The sequence below is a fragment of the Thalassophryne amazonica genome, chromosome 11, assembly GCF_902500255.1.
Source record: "Thalassophryne amazonica chromosome 11, fThaAma1.1, whole genome shotgun sequence".
Taxonomy (NCBI): Eukaryota; Metazoa; Chordata; class Actinopteri; order Batrachoidiformes; family Batrachoididae; genus Thalassophryne; species Thalassophryne amazonica.
Genome location: NC_047113.1, coordinates 77,613,523 through 77,639,334, shown reverse-complemented (window position 1 = coordinate 77,639,334; position 25,812 = coordinate 77,613,523). Strand labels below are relative to the sequence as shown.

The window sequence follows — 25,812 nt, the reverse complement described above, 5'->3', positions numbered from 1 at the left end:
CAACCGAAATAGCAAATTGCTGTTTGGTTGAGAATGTCCCTAGATAGGGGTCAGGTGGTAAGAGCAGTATTTTTAGATCTTAAAAAAGCTTTCAAAATGGTCACTCATAGTCTGATCTTATCTAAAGTGCCTTATTTTAACATCTCCTTGGAGGCAGTAGACAGGTTTGCATCTTACCTCCAGGATAGAGAACATTATGTTAAAGTAGCGCAAGCTAAGTCCTCATTTTTAAATATCTAACAGGGCATACCACAGGGCTCTATACTGGGACCCTTGCTGTTTGGTATCTTTATAAATGATTTACCTGTAACCTGAAATGGTGCCAGTTGCCAACTCTATGCAGATGATGCAGTTTTTCATGCACCTGCTGAGTCACCGGAGCAGGCAGCAGAAGTTTTGTCCGTATGTATGGCTAAGGCGAACCAATGGCTCAATCAAAATCAGTTGGTGCTTAATCTACCTAACACAGTTTCAATGTGTTTTTCAATTAGAAAACAAAATGTAGACCAAAGTTTTAAAATACATTGGCAGAATACAAATATGCAATCTGTAACTTAATTTAAATATCTTGGGCTGGTTCTTAACCGCCAATTGAAATTTGATAAACATATTAAGAAAATCTCCAAAACCATACAAAGAAATCTCAACTGTTTTAAATTAAATAGATCTTACATTCCAAAACAGGCAGCCCTCCTGTACATGCATGCTATGATATTCTCACATATATCATACTGCATGACAGCGTGTTGCCCAGGCCACGCCCTCAGTCACGAAGCGCATTGCTTCACTGTACAATCAAACAATAAAAATTATGGCTAAAAAGCCATTTCATTACCACCACTGTATTATTCTTGACAAGTATAGACTGCTGAGCTTTGAAAGCTTTGGTAGTCTGTGCCTCCTCAAACTGTTATTTAAATGTATTAATAATCAAGCACCCGAGTCGCTTAGTTTATTTGTTCAGAGACCAAGTGGAAGTAGAGTCACCAGAGGTTCTATAAACAAGAACTGTAAGATCCCACAGTGTAGAACTTCATCTGGTTAGCCTGCCTTTTCTTTTAAAAGCATAAATCTGTGGAACTCTTTGCCGCTCAAGCTCAAGAACATATCTGAGTTTAGGATGTTCACCTCCAGGCTCAAGTTTTGGCTTAAAAGTCACCAATATTGTACCCATGTCTAAACAGCATTGTGAGTAAAAAAAAGTGGGTCAAGAGAGATAAGGATAAGGACTGAATGGAGGAGTGAGTGTATTAACACACAGAAAATCAGTTTTTAAGTTTTTGTAAATTATGGATGTGGTTGGTAAGTGTAGAAATGTAAGAGAATTTTGAATTTTGGAATTTTTGTGAGGTGGATCGATGGTTGAATGAAATGATGAATGAGGTTGTTTATTATGTAAACTGCTGTTTATTTAAATTTTAGAATGATAAATTATGTAAATTTTAGAATTATGAATTATGTAAACTGTAGAATTATGAATCATGTAATTTATAGAAAGGCCCAACCAGGGACAAGAGTTGTGAATTAGTTGAGGCTATAAACTTTGTACATCCCATCAGTTGGAAACACTGCTTAGACTATGTTGACTGCATTGTCCCTGTTAAATAAACTAATAAATGAAATGAAATGTTTTCACATTCCATCTCAATACTGGTTTATCAGCACTTTTTAGCATGCAAAGGTACAGTGGTTTTATTCAGATCACAATAAAAAGACAAAGTAGCATAAGAAAAAGAGAATGTCACTAATAAAGAATAAAATCACCATAATATTTTTACACGGCCCCTGACACAGTCTGGTGTCCCGTCATGCCTGAAGATCTCCACCATAGTCCCCTCTACCCAAGAAACACCCAGGGGAACAAACACCTACCAGGAGGAAGAAACATCATTTCCCAATCTGCCCCCCAAGACACAACTAGGACAAAACAACCAACAAACATGGATTACAACTCCTACAACTCTGTGGTTCACTGGGTCTGTTCATAGTCAGCGGTACAGTCCTATGGTAAACACACCTATAGCTCATCTCTGGGTGATGACTTCATCACTGAGCTCAGCCTGGTGTCTCTCAGAGCGTCCACAGTCAGCCCACTAACAGCCCCATCAGATCAACACCAAATCACCAAAACCTGCAGGACAAAATCAAATCCACTGTCACCAAGAAGGTCTATGGTGTTGACAACATCCTGAATGAAACGCTCAAATCCACAGATCCCAAATTCCAACTGGCCACATTAAAGCTCTTTAACATTGTCCTGAGCTCCGGAACCTTCCCCAATATTTGGAACCAAGGGCTGACAACAAACTTGAGCCTACTGATGACCGTGGAGTCTGTGTCAACAGCAACCTCTGGAACATCTTTTGCTTGATCATCAAACATAGACTCCCACAAAGTGTACATTCTGTATTTTCTATCTCCAGTTATCCATCTTCATAATGAAGTGGTACAGAGGAGGATTTTCTTCAAAAGAAGACCTGAAAGTTCAGCAACAAATTGCCAGAAGGTACACCTGAGATGTAAGCCTAGATCTGACCTGTTTTGATGAAAGAAAATCCTTCTCCACTCGGCTCCACTATGAAGCTAAGAGTGGTGATACAAAATGCAAAATTTACACTGTGCACAATTTCTCCAATCACAGCCACAGAAGCCTCTTCTGGGTGTCTTGGTGACTTTCCTCACTCTTCTCCTTCAGTTTTTGAGAACTGTCTGCTCCACACAGATTTACCACAGAGGGTCATACTGTTTGTATTTCTTCATAACTGATGTAAATAAAGTCCAAGTCGTATTCAGTGGCAGCTGAAGAGCCTCGACCACAACCACCACAAAAGACTCCAAGCTGTCACTGATGTTAACACGGTATGAAGAACAGGGGGATGGAAACTTATGATCACAACTTCATATATTAAAATTTTCCATGTGAGGTGTTTTCATGAAGGTGCTGTCAGGAACACGGCAGTAAACAAAAAACCTGCACACTTAATCCAAACTGAATGTTCACATATGGAAACGTCAAAAAAGGATTCATTTCATATTTAGCTGGTTTTGTCTTCGATGGTGATGGATTTTAGCTAGTTAGTACTGCAGGTTGTCATCACAACAGTAATCGATGCTCCGATTACTTCTCTGACGTGTCTGACATGAGGCGTCCTTTCACAGAGAGTTGAACTTTCAGAAGCCCAGAATGAACCATCAGCTGGAGGAAGAGTAGAAGACAAATCTCTCCACCTGATCTCCTCTCAAAGTTCTTAACATGCACAAAACATCCTGATGAACTCTGCTGACATCAGCTGACAAGGAACTCATTTTGCTCTCTATAACATGAACGTTATTCATAAAAATCATGGCACACAGCCTCAAACATTGTGTGCCCGCTGACTGTGATATTAAAATATTACTCATTTTTTCTGAGTTCATGTCCAAACTCACGTCGCTCCAGTTGGGTGTCAGTGGACGATCTGCACCACGGTCATTGTGTGCCCTGTTGGGTGGTCATGTGGTGCTCTGTGAGGTGTTGTTGGGGGCCTGTGTGGTATTTGTGCATCTTCCGGGCTTGGGGACACTTCTGCAGAAATGAGGTGTAGCTTCATATGGTGACCACTACAATCATGGTGGTTTGTGAGCGGATACTGTGAGGACTTAGGGGAGGTGATGGTCTAGTGCAGTGATTCTCAACCAGGGTGCCGCGGCACCCTAGGGTGCCGTGATCGATCGTCAGGGGTGCCGTGGGCAATTATCAAATATCACCATTATCGGGTGTATGTGCTGTAATAGTGTGACAAATGATGTAATGCTCTTTTATTCCAGTAGATGGCAGCAAAGCGCGCAGTAGCGCTGAGCCGTGTGCCGACAAGGAGGCGTGATCGCCATTTTAATTCCGGGCAAGTTAGTGATTTGCGTGCATAGAAGTTCACTTAGTCTCGTCGAGAAACAGGTGGAATATGCCGGAAAGCTGCGCATGTTGGCAAAGTCACAAACGGAGGAACAAGGGAGACAATATTTCCTTCCATAAGTAAGTGGTTTTGGTTATTGTTGTCACTTTGACCGTGATATTTGGATGATAAACAGCTGTATGTCTCCTGCCATACCTGTGTCGTCCGATGACACGGATCATTAATTTCACTTATGTGTAGTTGATATTTTCCACTGCTAGACCAATGTCTAGTTAAAATTCTTGTCGTTAGTGACTAAAAATTGTTCGACAAGACTGGGGAGGTTTTTTTTTTTTTATTATTTGCACCTTAAAATAATGAGATTAATGACCCGCGCTGTGCTGCCACACACACAGAGATGTGCACACACACACCGCTGACTTCATGAATGAAACTCGGTCAATAAAGGATAATTATGTAAAAATATAATATATATAAATGTATTGTGATGGTTTTAGGAGCCGCGCTGCTTTGAACACAGCAGCAGCTCAGCCGAGCAGCGCAGCTTAACAGCGCAGATCCGTGTAACTTTCAACACTAATATTTGTGAATGTGTGCATGTCAGAGTAAGTTTAATACTTTCCTGACATAATTTAATGTAATTTAATTTTACTGGCTCGATATCCAGGACAAAATGGCATTTTAACACGTATTTTGCGAGCATTTTTCTGAGTGTGTTCAGTCGCGAATCTCCAATGAAAATGCATTAACATCCGGTTAGGAGGCGTCATGTCGCTGTCCATGAAGGGATGTTTTCATTTAGTGTGCAGCAATGGGACTGCGCTCTCTAGTTCTTATATACAGCTCCATGACTATAGTATACTATGTTACGTCATATCTGTACCGCACGTGTTGCTAACGTGCTAACGCACCGTGTAGAGACAGTCGAGTTAGTGGTGCGTGACACGTGACAGTGGTGTGCCGCAGGATTTTGTAAATATAAAAAGGGTGCCGTGGCTCAAAAAAGGTTGAAAATCACTGGTCTAGTGGTTAAGCATTGGTCTTGAGACCAGAGGATCCTTGGTTCAAATCCCAGCCTGACTGGAAAATCACTAAGGGCCCTTAGGCAAGGTCTTTAATCCCCTAGTTGCTCCGGTGTGTAGTGAGCACCTTGTATGGCAGCAGCCTGACATCGAGGTGAATGTGAGGCATTATTGTAAAGCACTTTGAGCGCCTGATGCAGATGGAAAAGTGCTATATAAATGCAGTCCATTTGCCATTTGACTTTGTAAGGTCCTGGAAGCAGCCGAGCGTGTCTTTAGTGTCATGCAGCGCTCAATGCAATTTCATGACTGCACAAGGACCACTGGACAGACCTCGTACCTGTGTAAGAGAGTTTGGTTGTCAGACTTGGACTCTAAACAGCGATCTAAGGTGAGGACTGGATGTCTTTGTTCCCAGGTCTCTGTGGAGGATCTCTGGGTCCGGTTGGAATGACTTTGTGTCCAATGAAGTGTTAGTTAGTGAGACTCAGATGAGGAGGATCACTGACACTGTGAGGGAGCTTTAGAAACCACACATTGTCCATGATCCAGCACACAGGTGTTGAGGACCCAACAGCTGGAGAAGGTCAAGGACACGCCTACGTTTCACGTGCCTGCAGCAGGTATATGGTTGGTTTGGAGAGATGGGGATGGAGCAGTTGTTTGTCTGGGTGGTTGTCATCCAGGACCTGAAGCAGTTCCTGAGTGTTTTTGATGCAACCACCTGACTTTTTGACATCACAAACCTTAATGTTTTGACTGGTGCAGACAAGGACATGATGAGGAGCGGTCTGTCAGCCGTGGAGATATCAACATGCACTCAGATCTTCTCTGACTGGAGTTTGTTTGCTGAACATCCTGTTCACTGGTGTCCATCAGAACACCAGCGGGGAGAACACCCAAACTCCACACAGAGAGGCCACAGGCGGAAATCTAACCCATGAACTTCTTGCTGTAAGACAACAGTGCTAACCGCTAATCTACCATGCTGCACATATTTTGAACATTATTCCATAAATTATGGTATTTGTCTCAGTAATGTGATTTTCTGTTTCAGTTTTTTTTTTTTTTTTTTTTTTTGGGGGGGGGGGGGGGGGGGGGGGTCAGTGGTTAGCACATCAGTCTCACAGCCAGAAGATCTTGGGTTCAATTCCATGAAGACCTAAGTAGTTTTTATGTTTGTGTGTTCTATTTGAAAAATGGATTTAAAAAAACCCATTTGGTTGTTTCTTATGTGAACTTTGGTCTTGGGCATAAAAACCATGTGTTAAAGAAAGATCAGGGTTCCACACCCTGATCAGGTCAATTGATTTCATCTCTATGTTTGACCCAAAAGTGAAGCACAGGCAGCAGAAACCTAAGATTAACGAAGTCCACAGACCATGCAGGAAACCCAGGTGGAGCTGGTACTGTAGAACCAGGATCTGACCTTAGGCGGCTCCAGGAAGCCATTGCTCTTGTCGTCCTCAGAGATGTCCTGGGCATCCATCAGGATGGTCCAGCGATCCAACAGAACCTCCTCTGCCTCATCCACACAGACCAGGATGTGATGTGGATCCTCACCGCTGTAACCGGGCCCCCAGCGTAGGATCCGAGCCAAGTCATTACCTGACAGGTGGAAGAGAGTTCCAGACAGGTCAACATCTTCATTTATTAAAAAAAAAAAAAATCATGACATGAGTCACTAAGTGACAACATCAAAGAGAGACCACATTCCATATGTGGAACACTTTAGCAATGCTAACATTTAAAACCTCTGAATGCAGTCAAAGCGGATAACACAGCTAATGCTAATACGAGCAGAATGTTTGGAAACATACAGGCGAAACGTTGTTGGGGTCATTTTATTTGAAGAATTTAGTTTTTATAAGCATAATACACACATCACATAGACTGTAGTTACTCATCGTCCTCATAACATCAGTTACAGCACACATCCCATCGCTAAATACGGTAAAGCAGAATTAGAGAATAAACAACTTAACTTGTGATCTGAGAAAACAAAGTCAGGCCTGTGGGGCATTACACGGTGGTTCCATTTTATCCAACTTGAGGTAAATTGTTCCAATATGTGGTTGACACATAGCGTTATCTTTTCCGTATTTTAAAATGTCCATCCATCCAGCTAAAGTCAGTCTTTCCTGTAATAACCATTTCTTGGGTTATGCCTTTTTAGCTGCAACCAACAAAATGTTGAATAAATATTTGTCTTTTTTTTAAACCATTTCTGGGGTAAATTTTCAAAGTATATAATCTTCATCTCTCTCCAGACATCCTTGAAAATGTGTTGTAGAGCCATGTGCATCTCTCTACACACGTCCTTGAAAATGTCTTGTAAACACATGTGTATCTCTACACACGTCCTTGAAAATGTCTTGTAAACCCATGTGTATCTCTACACACGTCCTTGAAAATGTCTTGTAAACCCATGTGTATCTCTACAGACGTCATTGAAAATGTCTTGTAAACCCATGTGTATCTCTACAGACGTCACTGAAAATGTCTTGTAGAGCCATGTGTACCGCTGTCCAGACGTCCTTCAAAATGTCTTGTGGAGCCACGTGTATCTCTCTACAGACGTCCTTTAAAATGGCTTGTGGAGCCACATGTGTCTCTCTCCAGACATCCTTGAAAATATCTTTAGAGCCACGTGTATCTGTCTCCAGGCGTCCCTAAAAATGCCTTGTCGAGCCATGTGTATCTCTCTCAAGAAGTCCTTAAAAATGTCTTGTGGAGCCATGTGTATCTCTCTCCAAAAGTCCTTAAAAATGTCTTATATAGCCACGTGTAGTATCTCTCTACAGAAGTCCTTGATAGCCGGGCAGTCCCAGAAAATGTGGTGGTGGTTTGCATGTTTGTTGCCACAATTTCTCCAACATATAGGGGGCGCTCCATCACAGTGGGATTTCTGTGTGATAAAATATCATTTTTCCAGCCGAATTCCCTCCGATCTGTGAACAAGTACATTTCCAATGATATCTCCACGTTGTTGTCTATTCCTCCTCAGATATAGTTATTCCTCCTTCTTGCTCCCATTTGTCTTTAATGTATGTAGCTGACTGTGTTTTATGGTTGGACAGGCCTTTGTATGCACGTGATACAATTCAACCATTAATATCAGAGTTATGTGCTTTCCTAAACATTTCTCCAAAACTCAACATTTCTTCTGACACATTTTTCACTTTCATATTAATATAGTGTTGTAGCTGTAGAAATCTTGTTTTTCTAAAAGGTATTTTTCTTTGATTGTATCAAAACTAAGTATTGTTCCCCCTTTCAGTAGTTTGTATAAAGCTGTCAAACCCTTAAAAGTCCAGTCCTTAAATCTCGTATCCAGTGTATTAGGCATGAAGTCAGAGTCATATGCACAACATTTAAGAACTATTATATCCTCGTCTAATTACGTCTGTCAAGGACATAATAAAATCATTGATATTTATTTGTCTGTTCTACTGTTACCAGGATTACGCCAAAACTACTGCATGGAATATGACAAAATTTTCACCACAGATAGATATTAGGCCATGGAGGACTCCATTAAATTTTGGAGATGATCCGGATTCTGTATCAAGATTTCACTTTATATAGGCTTTTAAGGATTATGTCAAAACTACTGCACGGATTTTAATTAAATTTTAACCACTCAGTTCTGGATTCTGGATCAGGATTTCACTTTGTATGCTTCACTTTGTCGGATTTTGAGGATTACGTCAAAACTACTTGACGGACTGTCATCAAATTTTCACCACATTGGAGTTAGGCTGGATCCAGATTCTGGATCAGAATTTGACTTTGTAGACTTTAAGGGTTACGTCAAAACTACTTCACAGATACGACATCATAATGTAAAACCAAGATCAGGAAGACACTATTTTGTTTCAGCTTGTGAATTAAATATCACATTGCAGCATCTTGATCAGTCGGACTGTTCTGGATCAGTGTGCAGTTATTGTATTGTGTTGTGGAATCCGGATCCAGGTAAAGTTCGGGTCACGATGTGAATCACATATCTTGAATTTTATTTTAAGTCATCGTCAACCCTTGGCGGGACTCAGAAACCTCTGATTGCTCACGTTTATGTTCTTTTATGATAGCTTTCCACATTTTAAGAGTACATTTCACCCATGGACTGTCAGTAATTTTAGTTTAATTTTGTTGATTATTGTCAGCTATAATGGCCTGTATGGGAGTGGAGCATTTTTTCTCTTCTATATTTTTCCATTGAGAATTATATGCAGGATTGCACCAGCATATAACTGTTCTTAACTGTGTTGTTAGAAAATAATCTCTGGGAGAGGGTAGACCCCACCCCCTTTTCCTTAGTCAGATGTAAAGTTTTGAGATGAATCCTAGGTCCCTTGCCTCGCCATATATATCTTGATAACATTTTTTCCCATTTATTATATGGCATTGATTGATTTCTATTGGTAAAGTCTGGAATAAACATAATAATCAAGGTAAAATATTAATTTTAATCAATTCAGTTCTTGAGGAAAAACTAAGAAAAGGAGTTAGGCTACATCTGGTTATATCTTCCTTAATTTTTCTTGTATACAGGACCATAGTTGCATTCAAATACTGTAATTTTGTTAAATCTTGCGGGATGTTTCTACCTAAATATCTGATGGTTTGTCATATCAATGGGTATTTATTCTTAATTTCATGGTATTTCATGGTGGGTAATAATTAAATGCAAGTAGTTACGTCTTGCCTATCCTGATAAGTTGCCATATTGCTTGTGACGCCGCTGACTGGGTGAATTCCAAGAAATGAACTAATTTGCCTTTTTGCAGACGGTGTAGTTTAAGAAGTAAGCTTATTTGCATTTCGTAGAATGATGTCATCAATAACTGATTTCATTGGTGTAAAAAAGTACTAAGTTTAGAAATGGCACTCATTTTGGGTGGAGTCACTGACCCCTGAAGTGTATAAAATGCATTGTCCAGTGTCAGTTCTTTGAGGCGGTCGGGGTGATATCTGTGATGTGATCTACATGCTGCTTCCTTTTGCAGGCAACATAAAAACTGTTGTTTGGGCCTTCAGCTCTCTGATTTATGTGGACACTGTTAAGGAACAGATTTTATGATTGAGCAGCAGGAAAACGTAGACTCATGTCTGGTGAGTAAGAACTTTGTTCTAAAAACTCCACGACACTACGTTACTAGGTAGCGCACTACCGGTGTAGCAGACCGAACGGTTTGCCCCTAAAAATCGGTCCGCCTTTTGCATCAGCGCATGAGTCATTTGGGACCACAGCAGCTCGTCTGAGACGGCGTCTCTTCACCAAAAGCAATCAAATGGATTAATGTGATTATTAACCAGCAGATGATAAAGGTAAAACCTCTTAAATGATTCTCTAGTCAGTTTTAAGCAGAAACAAGGCAAAATTCTGTGATGCACTAAAATGTCATATGTTGAGGCTACGCGCGTAGGATGGAAGAAATGAAACGTTTCATTCTTTCGGCGTAGAGCAATGGACACAGAAAATATGCAGTTTTAAGCAGGTCTGGCAGCAGTGTTAATGTACACATCCAAAAACTGAGTGCGTGCATCCACAGTGAATCAGCTGGAGAACAGGATCACACATCCGCAACACCTCTGTGTGCTCAGAACAGGGAATCTAACCTCAACTCAGAAATCCAGAAACGGAACAGAAACAGCAGGTCGCTCTGTCTCTCTCTGTGTCTCTCTCTCTCTGTGTCTCTCTCTCTGTGTCTCTCTCTCTGTGTCTCTCTCTCTCTGTCTCTCTCTCTCTCTGTCTCTCTCTGTGTCTCTCTCTCTCTCTGTGTCTCTCTCTCTCTCTGTGTCTCTCTGTGTGTCAGCCAGCAGGAGGGAACTAAAAAAAAAGAGTTGAATATGTTTTAAATAGCGACAAGGGCTACACGCGACTGTGCGCACATTAAAAGGCAAACACATGAAGCTGCGAGCAAATCTATGAACGCAACCAACACGGAAAAACACTGAGTACATGCGCATTTTGGGCGTACTTAAACGAAACACAACGCCACAATACACAACTCTACGTTTGCTCCAGTGTGGAAGGGGCTAAAGAATTCAACCTGCACCACTGCCAGTGTCAGTGCCTTGCTCCAAAGACAACAGGACCAAATAAATGAGTGTGGAGGGGGCGTGGCCTTCCACTGTCTAGAGAGATGGGAAATTACATCAAGACAGGGTCCTAATAGACACACCTGGACCCAAAGATCAGACGTCTGTCAGACTCAGTACAACTCAATGGACACGCAGAAAAAACAGAGACGCATTGTCATTGCTCACTGTCTGTCTCTCTGTCCAACTTCCTGTCTCTCTGTCTGTCTTCATGAGTCAGGGAGCTGGTTCAACAGAAGACACTGACCTGTACCAAGTGGAATGATACCAATGGCAGGATCCCGACAGACCAGTTTATGTCTGATTTCTTCCAGAACTCCCAGAATCCAGCCCACTGTCCCATCGCCCCCGCAGACCAGAACCCGAAATTTGGGAAGCTCCCTCAACGTGTGAAAGCTAAAAGAAAGACATACAGAAGTCAATAACTCACATAAGAAAGAAAAGTGTCAAATACACTCAAACCAACACACACAGTGTCTCACACTTGTGTTGAGCGTCACATTTATTTGTTAAAAACCAACACACAAGTAGTTGGTTTTTACAAATAAATGTGTATTTGTAAATATGTAATTTTTTTGCATTTGTAAAAAAAAAGGCATTTGCAAAACTTAAAATTTTGTTTGTGAACTGTGATTCAGCACAATGAATAGCGACCACTAGTGATTGAGAGGAAACTCATTTCCCATAATACCTGTTGGTGTGTGTCAGTTAACACGCAAACCTTTAGAATTAGCACATTACTTTAAAAGATATGTGATATTTTTCACCTTGTAAAAATGACAGAGTTGCCGTTAGTGTCAATTAACTGTCCAGAACAAATAAAAACATGAGTGAAAAGTGCCTTGCATTTGATGTCTCCTGCCTGTCTGTGTTGTTGTGTGTGAAAAGCAAGTGACACTTCTTTACAACAGAGGGCACAGCACATCAAGACAAAAGCTCTGGCTCATTCCTTGTTTTGGGTTTCTGATCACCTTTGATTTTACTCAGAAGCTCCTGTGGTGCTTAAACTCAAAACTGGCTTATCAGAAGCCGACAGTACTGAGTCAATACTAACAGTTAGCAGTTAGCTGTAACTTCCGCTAAATGTGAGACACACACAAACAGTGAGACACACAAACACACACAGTGAGACACACACACAGAGACAAACACAGTGAGACACACACAAACACACACACAGTGAGACACACACACAAACACAGTGAGACACACACAGAGACAAACACACAAAGACATACACACAGACACACACACAGACCCACACACAAACATAAACAGAGACACACACAAACACAAAAACAGACATACACACAAACACAAAAACAGACATACACACAGACACACACAAACATAAACACACAGAGACACAGACACAGAGACAAACACACACACAAACACAGAGGCACACAAACAAACAAAAACACAGAGACATACAAACACACACACACACACACACAGTGAGACACACAAACACACAGTAAGACACACGCAAAGACATACACACAAACACAGAGACATACACACACAGTGAGACACAGTGTGGCCCACAAACACACACACAGTGAGACACACACAAACAAACACAGAGACACACATAAACACAGAGACAAACACACACACAGTGAGACACACAAACACAGACACACACAGAAACAAACAGAGACAAACACACACAGTGAGACACACACAAACACAGACACACACACACAAACAAACACAGAGACAAACAGACACAGTGAGACACACAAACACACACAGTAAGACACACGCAGTGTGACACACACAAACGCGCACACAGTGAGACACACATACACACAGAGACACACATACAAACACAAACACGGAGACACACACACAAACAGAGACACACACACAAACACAGACACACACACAAACACAGAGACATACATACACAGAGACACACACACACACACAGACCCACACACAAACATAAACATAGAGACACACACACAAACACAGAGGCACACAAACAAACAAAAACACAGACATACACACAAACACACACACAGTGAGAGACACACACAAACATAGTGAGACACACACAGAGACAAACACACAAAGACATACACACAGACACACACACAGACCCACACACAAACATAAACATAGAGACACACACAAACACAAAAACAGACATACACACAAACACAAAAACAGACATACACACAGACACACACAAACATAAACACACAGAGACACAGACACAGAGACAAACACACACACAAACACAGAGGCACACAAACAAACAAAAACACAGAGGCACACAAACAAACAAAAACACAGAGACATACAAACACACACACAGTAAGACACACAAACACACACACACACACACAGTGAGACACACAAACACACACAGTAAGACACACGCAAAGACATACACACAAACACAGAGACATACACACACAGTGAGACACAGTGTGGCCCACAAACACACACACAGTGAGACACACACAAACAAACACAGAGACACACATAAACACAGAGACAAACACACACACAGTGAGACACACACAAACACAGACACACACACACAAACACAGAGACAAACACACACAGTGAGACACACAAACACACACAGTAAGACACACGCAGTGTGACACACACAAACGCGCACACAGTGAGACACACATACACACAGAGACACACATACAAACACAAACACGGAGACACACACACAAACAGAGACACACACACAAACACAGACACACACACAAACACAGAGACATACATACACAGAGACACACACATACATACACAGAGACATACATACACAGAGACACACACATACATACACAGAGACACACACATACATACACAGAGACACACACACACACACACACACACACACAGACCCACACACAAACATAAACATAGAGACACACACACAAACACAGAGGCACACAAACAAACAAAAACACAGAGACATACACACAAACACACACACAGTGAGAGACACACACAGAGACACATACACAGAGACACACAGTAAGACACACACACAGAGACACACACACAAACACACACACAGACCCACACGCAAACATAAACATAGAGACACACACAAACACAGAGGCACACAAACAAACAAAAACACAGAGACATACACACAAACGCACACACAGTGTGACACACACAAACAAACACAGAGACACACATAAACACAGAGACAAACACACACACAGTGAGACACACAAACACAGACACACACAGAAACAAACACAGAGACAAACACACACAGTGAGACACACACAAACACAGACACACACACACAAACAAACACAGAGACAAACACACACAGTGAGACACACAAACACACACAGTAAGACACACGCAGTGTGACACACACAAACGCGCACACAGTGAGACACACATACACACAGAGACACACATACAAACACAAACACGGAGACACACACACAAACAGAGACACACACACAAACACAGACACACACAAACACAGAGACATACATACACAGAGACACACACACACACACACACAGACCCACACACAAACATAAACATAGAGACACACACACAAACAGAGGCACACAAACAAACAAAAACACAGAGACATACACACAAACACACACACAGTGAGAGACACACAGAGACACACACACAGAGACACACAGTAAGACACACACACAGAGACACACACACAAACACACACACAGACCCACACGCAAACATAAACATAGAGACACACACAAACACAGAGGCACACAAACAAACAAAAACACAGAGACATACACACAAACGCACACACAGTGTGACACACACAAACACACATAGTGAGACACACAAACACACACAGTAAGACACACGCAGTGTGACACACACAAACGCGCACACAGTGAGACACACATACACACAGAGACACACATACAAACACAAACACGGAGACACACACAAACAGAGACACACACACAAACACAGACACACACACAAACACAGAGACATACATACACAGAAACACACACACACAAACACAGAGACACACATACAGGCAGTGTGACACACACACAGACGAACACACAGTGAGAGACACACACACAGAGACACACAGTAAGATACACACACAGAGACAAACACACAGACATACACACAAACACACACACAGACCCACACACAAACATAAACAGAGACACACACACAAACACAGAGGCACACAAACAAACAAAAACACAGAGACATACACACAAATGCACACACAGTAAGACACACACAGTGTGACACACACAAACACACACACACACACACACACAGTGAGACACACAAACACACACAGTAAGACACACACAAAGACATACACACAAACACATACACACACAGTGAGACACACAGTGTGGCCCACAAATACACACACAGTGAGACACACACAAACAAACACAGAGACAAACACACACAGTGAGACACACAGTGTGACAGACAAACACACACAGTGAGACACACACAAATAAACACAGAGACACATAAACAGAGACAAACACACACACAGTGAGACACACAGTGTGACCCACAAACACACACACAGTGAGACACACACAAACACAGACACACACAAACAAACACAGAGACAAACACACACAGTGAGACACACAGTGTGACCCACAAACACACACACAGTGAGACACACACAAACACAGACACACACACAAACAAACACAGAGACAAACACACAGTGAGACACACAGTGTGACACACAAACACACACAGTAAGACACACGCAGTGTGACACACACAAATGCAAACACAGTGAGACACACATACACACAGAGACACACATACAAACACAAACACGGAGACACACACAAATAGAGACACACACACACACACACACACACACACAAACACAGAGACATACATACAAACACAAAGATAGAAACACACACATACAAACACAGAGACACACACACACACAAACACACAGACATACACACAAACACACATACAGGCAGTGTGACACACACACAGACGAACACACAGTTTGGTGTGTTGTGTGTGTGTGTGTGTGATGTTGAATGTTAAAAAGAAAAACAAACTTTTTTGAAACAAATCTGTGAGGAAGACAAATTTAGCAGAAGATGGGTGGGAGGTCTTCGCCTGAAGTTCACGTCTTCTTTCTGTGGTCCACTCAAGCTTGAAGCAGTCTGTTCATTCAGAGCCGCTGCAGCTCCTTTGACAGCTCTCAGCATGTAACGCCGCTGCAGATCAATACGCTCTGTTGTCTGTGTTAAACTGCTGTTCAATTTTCAAATCTGCAGGATGTTAAAAGCTGGTTCAGGAATTTCCTTAAGTTCTCAGCTGAAGTGAGAACCTGAAGGCTGCAGCGTCCTCACCCAGCCAGCGGGCCTCCATTAGACACGTCAAAGACTTGGTGAGGGTTCAGAAGCTTCCGGAAGCTGCAGAGCAGCTCTCGACCTTTCAGACCGCCACTCTTTGGGTTCACAAACACCAGTAGGGGACAGACGTCTTCCCTCAGCTCGGTGTGCTGAGCAACAAAAAACACACACACAAAACAGGGAACATCCTTTAGACTCATGGACTGGAGGTGTGAGAGTGTGCCATGTGTCATATTGTGCTGTACTGTCATACTGTGCACAGTGTGACAGTGCAACAGTACTCACTAGTACAGTGTGGTCAAGAGTGCCATAGTGTAGTACACAGTAGTATAGTATTGTGTTTAGTGACAAAGTATAGTGTAGTACAGCGTGATACAGTATAGTAAAGTATGGTGTAGCAGTGTAAGGTATAGTGTGGCACTGTGTTGCACAGCATAGAACAGGGTAGTGCAGTATGATAAAGTATAGTGTAGCAGAGTACAATCAAGAACAGTGTGACAGTGTAGGGGAGGGTGGTGTTATACAGTACTATAGTGTAGTACTGTGTGATATATTGGTGTCAAAAGTGGTACCAGGATGTCCGGTATGACCATCGCTGTGAGCATCTTGTTGTTGATTGACGTGTCTTTAGTCAACATGTAGATCCTCTCTGCTTCAGAGAAACACGAGATGTGTAACGCCACTGCACCTGAGCACAAACACACACAGGTTCAAACCACGGCGAAACCAACACACACGGGTTCATACCATGGTGAGACCAACTCACACAGGTTCAAACCATGGTGAGACCAACACACACGGGCTCAAACCACGGTGAGACCAACACACACAATTTCAAACCAGGACAAGACCAAAACACATGGCTTCAAACCACAGCGAGACCAACACACACCCCTTCAAACCACAGCGAGACCAACACACAAGGCTTCAAACCACAGTGAGACAAACACACAAGGCTTCAAACCACGGCGAGACCAACACACAAGGCTTCAAACCACAGCGAGACAAACACACAAGTGCCCCTATTCTGTGGAATGATCTCCCTGCAGCAATAAAACAGTCAGATTCTGTAGAGACTTTCAAGACCAGACTTAAGACGCACTTATTTTTCCTTTCGTATGGCTAGCATACTGGCATAGTATAGTACTATGCTTTTTGCTCTTTTAAATTAATTTTATTAGGAAACGGAGCGGACCGCAGCCTCAACTTTATCTAAATTCTGGGTCTTTTAGTGAAGCTTAGGGCTAGTAGCCGGCGATCACCTTAGTATTTGTTCTGTTTTTCTTGTTTAATGCTGAAAAATTATACGTATTTGTTGTCTTTCTGATGCCTGATTCTATTTTTGTGTTGTTTGAGGTGCGGCTCCATCCAGAGATGGGTGTGGTGCCTGTTTCTGTAACCCTCCTGTCCTGTGCACCGGCAACATTTCCTGTATATTTGTATTGTCAATTTGTGTCTGTAGCATGGCCCACGCAGAGGGTCACCTCTTTGAGTCTGGTCTGCTTGAGGTTTCTCCATTAGAGGGAGTTTTTCTTACCACTGTCGCCTGTGTTCTTGCTCTGGGGGTTGGTAAGGTTAGACCTTACTTGTGTGAAGCGCCTTGAGGCAACTTTGCTGTGATTTGGCTCTATATAAATGAAAATAAACTGAAATTGAAAAATTAACGATAGATTTATTTCTTGGATTTGTCTGTTGTATACTTCCCCCTAGTCTCTGTGTGTACTAATAATGCAAAATGTTAGTATTTTGCTCTGTCACATGGTACACATCAAGGCTGTCCCCTCTCACATTTTGCTTTACATCTCAGAACCTCTTCCTCGTTCCAGGGGTGACTCATGGGACTACAGAACATAGGGTTGCGCTGTATGCAGACAATTTACTTTTATATGTCATGAATCCAACGAGTCATTTAACACCTACTATGACAGTACTCCAAAATCTTTTTCTGGATATAGTCTTAACAAATGAAAAAGTGAATGCTTGTCTATAAATGTAGCTGCACAGTGACTCAGACAAGCTGATCTTCCTTTGTATACTGATTCATTTTGGTTTTAAGTATTTGGGAGTGAATGTAACTGGTTCACCTCAGGCTCTGCGGGCTGCAAATTTTACTTCTTTACTATGCAATATAAGGTCAGCTTTTCAAAGATGGGCTAAATTACAAGTGTCTTTTAGGTGGGATTAATATTATGAAAATAAATGTTTTACCCAAGATTTTATATCTTTTTTAGTGTATTCTTCTGTTATTACCAAAAACCTTTTTTAAAATCACTGTCCTTACCAAAAACCTTTTTTAAATCTATTGATCACATGATTTCCTCATTTATATGAGGAGGTAAAATGCCAAGAGTACGTAAATCATTATTACAAAAATGTCTGCTCTGTGGAGGTCTATCTTTACCTAATTTGAAGTTTTATTACTGGGCAGCTAACATTCAAAAATACATGAACTGGGTTGGTAAGGTTAGACCTTACTTGTGTGAAGTGCCTTGAGGCAACTTTGTTGTGATTTGGCGCTATATAAATGAAATTAATTAATTAAATTAAATACAGCTTAGTATCAGAAGCTCAGTCATGTTTATCTCCCTTTCTCTCTGCCTTGTTATTTTCACCTCTCCCCATGTCCCTGTCTCAGTACACCGACAATCATGTTGTACTTGCCTCTCTTAAATTATGGTATCAATTTCAACTTCACTTCAAATGTATCTCCCGTTCTGCTCTTGGCCCTTCATATAATAATCACCTCTTTCCTCCTTCCTTCTTATGGCCCGGTCACATGGCACTTAACGAGGGCAACAAAGCCCAAACCAAACAAGAAATCTGGACTTTCGTTGGCATCATTTAACCTTCACGCAGCTTCGTTCCTGCAGCTGGCGCTTTGTCAGGATTTTTAAACTATCAAAAAATTTGAACGAATGCCACCGAAAACCTCAGTTCATCCGTATTTCATTTTTTTGCTGTTTTTGACGGGGTTTTTTTTATCGGTTGCTTATTTTTTGTAACATTAGCGTTTAGTCTGACTTCGTTCAACCAGCTGAATGTTTTCATACAGTACAGAAGCTGGTTTGTGAGCGCTGCTGCTGCATTCATGTACTGTCAGAAACTACAGGACAAACTCCACCTGTTTGCTTGGGTTTTTTATCTGGGTGGGGGGTCAGCTTCACTGGGCTCAGACACCTTATATAGGCCAGAATTAATCTTTTATGTGGATACAATTATTTATTTTACCAAAAATAAAATGAAAACCACGCTCCTGCCACAAGCAACTGCTGAATTTGAAACAACAAAAAAGTTGTGTAATTTCCGACGGTACTTGAACTCAGTGGCAGCAGCTCCTGCATGCGCTTATTATTTTTTATTAAATACAACAATATGAGTGTAGGAATGACAATCCAGCCCTTATGTACATGTGGCAACAGGTAGATGATTCAGAGGATTATATAAGAGCTGCCCAGGGTGACCCCACCTCACGCCCTGTAAGTCCTGGGATAGGCTCCAGCCCCCCACGACCCAATGTTGGATAAGCAGTTGAAGATGAGTGAGTATGATAAATGCTTATAAAATACAGCCTTTATTTCACAACACCTCATTTTGTGATTAGAAATCATCTTGTTGCTATCAGACAGCTATCGAGATTCTTTAACAAATACATCATAAATTAAATGAGTTCACAAAACAGACCTTTGTTCCGACACTTGTGTCAGTGCTTTCAGAAGGTCCACTTGAATTCGCTTCACGTTCTGAGCTGCGAGAGCAAAGTGAACAACTGAAGGAATGTTTGCTAAATACCCTCCGTGTTAAAGACGGCTCCATGACGGTGCTGATCATCATTTCCATGAAATCTGTCAAACTCAATCTCCTTCTTTTGCCTGACTAGTGACATCACATGAAACCTTCCACATATCCTTCTGCAGCAAATATTTCACCATCACCAAACTGGTGATGTTGTGATTTGAGGAGATGCAGAGGGGTCGACCCGTTACTGCCCTCTGCTGGACATACAAAACATCTCTTTGTATAAGTTAATCATTTTCATTTGGAAAAATTGATTAAGAAAAAAACAGTATGAATTAAGACTTTAAATGTCACAGTGACATAAAAACAATCTCATTTAATTTCTTTGGTGGAATTTGAGCTTTGATTGCACTGTGGTCAGGATTATATGTTTCAGATAAAAATGACAGATGACTTTAGACATGCTGTAAGATGCACAATGACTATAAGAAAACCATCTCACCTTGGCTGCTATAAATGTGGCTGATGGAGACCAGGTGAGCTGTAGACACAGAGGAGGTGCAGTTAAAATCCTGTTCCACACAAACACATCAGCAGCCTGTCAATCTCTATGATCTGCAGGATTATTAAAAACTCATTAAATCAGCCTCATAAAAACCAGTCAACAGCTTGACCTCACCAAAAACAGGATCAAGGGCCAGGACATTGCAAAGTAGCCCTCAATTTATTTTAATCAATTCCATTAAGTTTATTTGTACAGTAATATTCCTAATTCCTAAGAGTCAAGTCTAACCTCACTCAGTCCCAAAGCAAGAACACTAGTAACAGGGTTCAGGAAAACTCCCTGTCCTCAGTCAGACCAGACTCAGTGAGGCAACCATCTGCTTTGACCAAATTACCAACAACAGAACATTAAGTCCCTTCAGCATCTCCCTGGTTTTTCACTCAGGTTTGCCACAAGAGATCTGAGGTGGATCTGCATGCAATTGATGCTGCAAGTGCTGTGTGGACTGGAGGGAGGGACTCTGAGGTTTTCAAAGTAAAAACTGGTGTATGTCAGGGGTGTGTTCCGGCTCAAATACTGTTCAGTGCTTGCGTGGACTGTATGTTGGGCTGGGTGTTGGAGTGGTTGTTGGACGGCGTGTTGGACCAGGTGCTGGACTGGGTTTTGGACCTGGCCTTGGACTGGGTGTTAGGCTGGGTTTTGGACCTGGCATTGGACTGGGTGCTGGACCGGGTGTTGGACTGCATGTTGGAACAGGTGTTGGACTGGGTTTTGGAATGCATGTTGGACTGGTTGTTGGACTTCGTGGTGGACCAGGAGTTAGCCCAGGTGTTGGGCTGGGTGCTGGACTGGGTTTTGGACCTGGTGTTGGACTGGGTGTTGAACCGGGAGTTGGAATGTGTGTTGGACCAGGTGTTGGAGTGTGTTTTGGACTGGGTGTTGGAGTAGTTGTTGGACTGCGTGTTGGACCGGGCATTGGACCGGGTGCTGGATACCAGTGATTTGGGTGCTTGTGTTAGTGAGGAAAGGTTTATTGATGTTGTTTTCACAGATGATGCTGTGATCTTTGCAGAGTTGATGGATGCTTCGATTAAAGCACTTGAGAAGCTGACTGAGGCATCAGAGTGTCTTGGTTTCAGACGGCCCTGGATCAAGACTAAAGGCTGTGTTACACTCTGATGTACAGAGCAGAAGGATTAATTATGTTTTTAAAAATTTTGTCCGTTGCAAATTCCTGAGTTTTCCATGGACTTGGGGTGCTAATGGACAGATGATGTCACATTTCCATGGAGTTCTACGCTGAGCAGAAGGATTTTCCCAGTTTACAGACAAATGTTCTGCATATGAGCAGTGTGGTGCTCTGAAAGAATGACACTGGACTTCCGGTGACGTCATGGAAAGAGTAACAGGTTAGAGATGAGGCTCCGTCAACTGCAGATGTTTAAAGCCTTCAGAAAAGAAATTAATTGCTGAAGAAAATGTTTTCCACCTTGAGAACTAAAAGACATGGAAAACAAGGGACTTTGAGAGAAACAGACAGTAAATCACTGAGTACTGATAGTGTTAGCTTAGATGCTATTAGCCGCGGGGACCAAACAACGTGCGAGGTGGAAACGTCTCTGACAGACAAAATGCGAAAACTCTGCAACGAAAACACCCAGGGGCATAAAAAAACAGCAGACTCTTGAGTGTTTGGAAAAAGCTGTGTGTGATATTAAAGGGCAGCTGGGTGATCATCAGTAAAGGCCTTTGTGAGCTGGAGAGGAGAGTGAACGAGGTGGAGGAGGGGGAGGGAAGGCAGCGTCGTGTGTTACGGTACCTGCTCCATTGTGAAAAATAACTCACAGCTGTTTGTGACGATCTACAAAACAGGCTGAGACAAAATCACCTTCAAAAATTTCAAATACCAGAGGAGAGTGAACAAGGAGATGTGGTTGCTTTTGTGAAGGACTTGCTTCCCAAAGTGCTGAAGCTGCCTCCTAACCTGGATATTAAAGTCAAAAGAGCTCAGCGCTCACTCTAGTCCAGACCGACAGACCCAGCTCAGGGCTTGACAATAAGGCAATTTATGCACTGGCCCACAGGGCCAGTAGAATTTGAAAGTTACTGGCCCGGATGAAAATATCACTGGCCCAGAACGGGGGTAACCGATATGAATTTTTTAAATCAACACTCAGACATTAGAATTGGGTTTCCTTAATGCAAAAACACTTGAAAACAAACACAATATTCTTATACTACATGATAAAAACCTTAAAGTGAGTCAACTTTGAAAAAAATGTCAGTAGGTAACTGATAGGATTTTTTTCAACACTCAGACATTAATACAAAAATAAATTTATTTCTTGATCATTTACAAAATTAATATGTTAAATTTCATATACCAAGCTCCCTTGCTAATGTTGTCACCTTGGGGTGTCCACAAGGTCATACTGATTAGACTTTTAAACTGGCGTATGAAATCATATCAGATGTCTACCAGGACTTGGTATATTTATTGTTACTTGTCAGCATATTCTGGCATGGCCCTACAAGTTCCACAGAAGACAACCTCGCTCTCCTCATCACACTCCAGCCATGGCCGTCTTTTCTTCCATGAAGCTTGCCAAGTTTTCCTCACCCTTTTCTTCTCATATTCAGCATCAGCAGCCTTCCTCTTCTGTGCTTGTTTTGAGGGTGATAGCTGTTCTTTCCTTTGCTTCCGTGGTTTCTGCCAAGGGGCAGGAGGTTTCAAGAAATTCATAATATTCACTGCGCTCGATCTTGCTTAAGCGAAAATGATGCGTTGATGTTGAAGCGAAATTCGCGCCACATCAGAAGATGCTCCCGCAGACGAAATTCGTCTGCACTTCGGCAATGTTCCAAACATTGCGAAGTGGCGCAACATGTCCTGTCTCAGCAGCCTGTGAGCAGGACTTATGTCTCTTTTGTTCTTTATTTCACAATTATGACAAGAGTTTTTGGAGCGAGCAGCAGCCCCACAGCAGCGGGAGCAGTTTCTTTTTTTTAAATTTTTTTTATTGTTTACATGTGTGTGCGTGAACGGGACAGTTGGTCCTCAAACTGGGTCCCGCAGAGGCAGAAGGACCGCTGAAAACAGCCGTCATCCAGACGCAGCTCCTGCAGCAAATAATGATACTGCCTGAATTGGGAACGTCTCATGACGTTTGTCAGCTTTCCACAACAACTCGCGCCGTGTGATCAAGGTCCATCATGTTATCTTGACTGACAACCAGAGCCGGCGAGCTGAATGGAAGCTCCTCCTATTTGATGACGCACCGGGGCGAATTTTCGCAGCAAAAGCAGAGCGACACACCCGGCGAAGGAGGCGCGTCCGTTGCCACGCGACCCCCGCGAATTTATAGCATCTGATCGCGCCCGGTGTGAATGCAGCATTAGACTAATAAATTTGCCCAAAGCGATTTTAATTCTTACTGGCCCATACGGACCAGTGAAATATGAACTTCACTGGCCCGTGGTGGCCCGGAACGTGTAAAAAAGGCCACCGGGCCATCGGACCAGTGCTATTGTCGAGCCCAGCAGCTGCTCCTCCCGGATCAATCATCATCAGATTCCTCGATGCAGCAGTAAAGGGCATTGTTCTACAGCACGCATGGAGCCAAGGAAAGGTGATGTTTCAAGAGAAGATGATATTCTTTGATCAAGATTACTCCCCTGAGCTACAAAAGAAGAGGGCTAAGGTCTATGGAGTCGCCAAACAGCTTAAGCACATACAGGCAAAGTGCCTGTATCCAGCACGACTGGAGCTCAAGGTCGATTTGGGAGAAAAAAAACCTTTTCTATGCTGATGAACGCCGTTGACACTTTGAGGGAGCTGGGTGTCCAGGTAGAGTGTGGAGAGAAGGATCGCATCGAGGAGAGACTGACTGAAGGATGGAACATCAGCGCAAAGAGGAAGAAAAACAACCTGCTGGCGACATCAGATCTGAAGGCCGTGATGGAGGAGGAAGAGGAGAACAAGCAGCCTGAGATATAAGAGGATATTAAACTACCTCAGTGTGATTCTAGAATAGGGCTATTAATGTCACATAGATTATTGAGTAAGTATGGACAATGAATAAACTGAAGGCAATTACAGCTTGAAAAAAAAAAACAGGAAAAAAAAAGACAAACTTTAAAGTTGTCACAAATGGTGAACACACAAAACAATAAATACATCCTGACGTGGGATCCTTTATGTCTGCATGAGTAATTCACACTCACTAAGACCTTTTTTACATCTTTGTGTAACACTGGTCGTTATTGCACATTTTGTGGTATTTACCACAGAGGGATCAGGTCACCACGCTCTGTCCCATTACCACCGGGGTCAGACATGGTTACAGTTCATTTTCTGTGTCTGGTGGGAAATTTGGAAGTTCTGTTTTATGTTCATAATGTTCTTGCTTCGTTCTACCTGAGGTGAGTAATTAGTTTCATTTTGTTTAGGCTGATCCATCTGGAGTTAACTGTTTATATATTTTTTATTCTTTTCTAATGAGTGGACAGCACTATGTTGCATGAAACAATATAAATGCAGTGATGACATTACTCAACTTAATTACCTACAATATAAAAGGAATAAACAAGCCAATTAAAAGAAAAAAGATATTGGGACAGTTGAAGAAAATGCAGTGTTCCATAGCTTTACTTCAAGAAACACACCTTACAGAAATAGAACACCAGAAATTAAAAAGAGAATGGGTGGATCAGGTTTATAGTAGCTCATACAGGAAATGTAAAAAGAGAGGAGTAGCTATACTCTTTAGTAGATCTGTATATTTTCACTGTGAAAAGATTGATCAGGATGCAGAGGGTCGGTATATTATGGCCATAGGGATGATTGCTTGACTCAAAAAAATTATTCTGAATGCTTATGCTCTGAATGAAGATTGTCCACAATTTTTCAAAAAGCTTGCACATTTGGTCGCAGATAACTGCAAAGGTAATTTTTTTTATGGGTGGAGACTTGAACTGTGTACTGAATAGTGGATTAGATAAATTACCAATGTCTTCTAAACCCCAAACCAGAATGTCCAAGAGTCTATTGAATATGATGGAGGAGTTAGGACTGATAGATGCATGGTGCCATTTTCATCCAGATGAGTGAGACTTCACCTTTATGTCACAAGTGCATGGGAGTTACTCGCGGTTGGATCACCTTTTAGTTTCAAAAAGATGTA

The 25,812-nt window shown here is 42.0% G+C and overlaps 1 protein-coding gene across 1 annotated transcript in view; it reads right to left on the bottom strand.

Moving 5' to 3' along the window:
- The window catches only part of LOC117520896 (diacylglycerol kinase theta-like), a 107,671-nt gene that overhangs the window by 9,474 nt on the left and 72,385 nt on the right, over positions 1-25,812 (bottom strand). Inside the window, 5 exon segments of the mRNA XM_034182235.1 lie at positions 6,345-6,523; positions 11,271-11,419; positions 16,387-16,538; positions 16,962-17,077; positions 20,627-20,665. Of these exon segments, the coding sequence (XP_034038126.1) occupies positions 6,345-6,523; positions 11,271-11,419; positions 16,387-16,538; positions 16,962-17,077; positions 20,627-20,665 (635 nt within the window).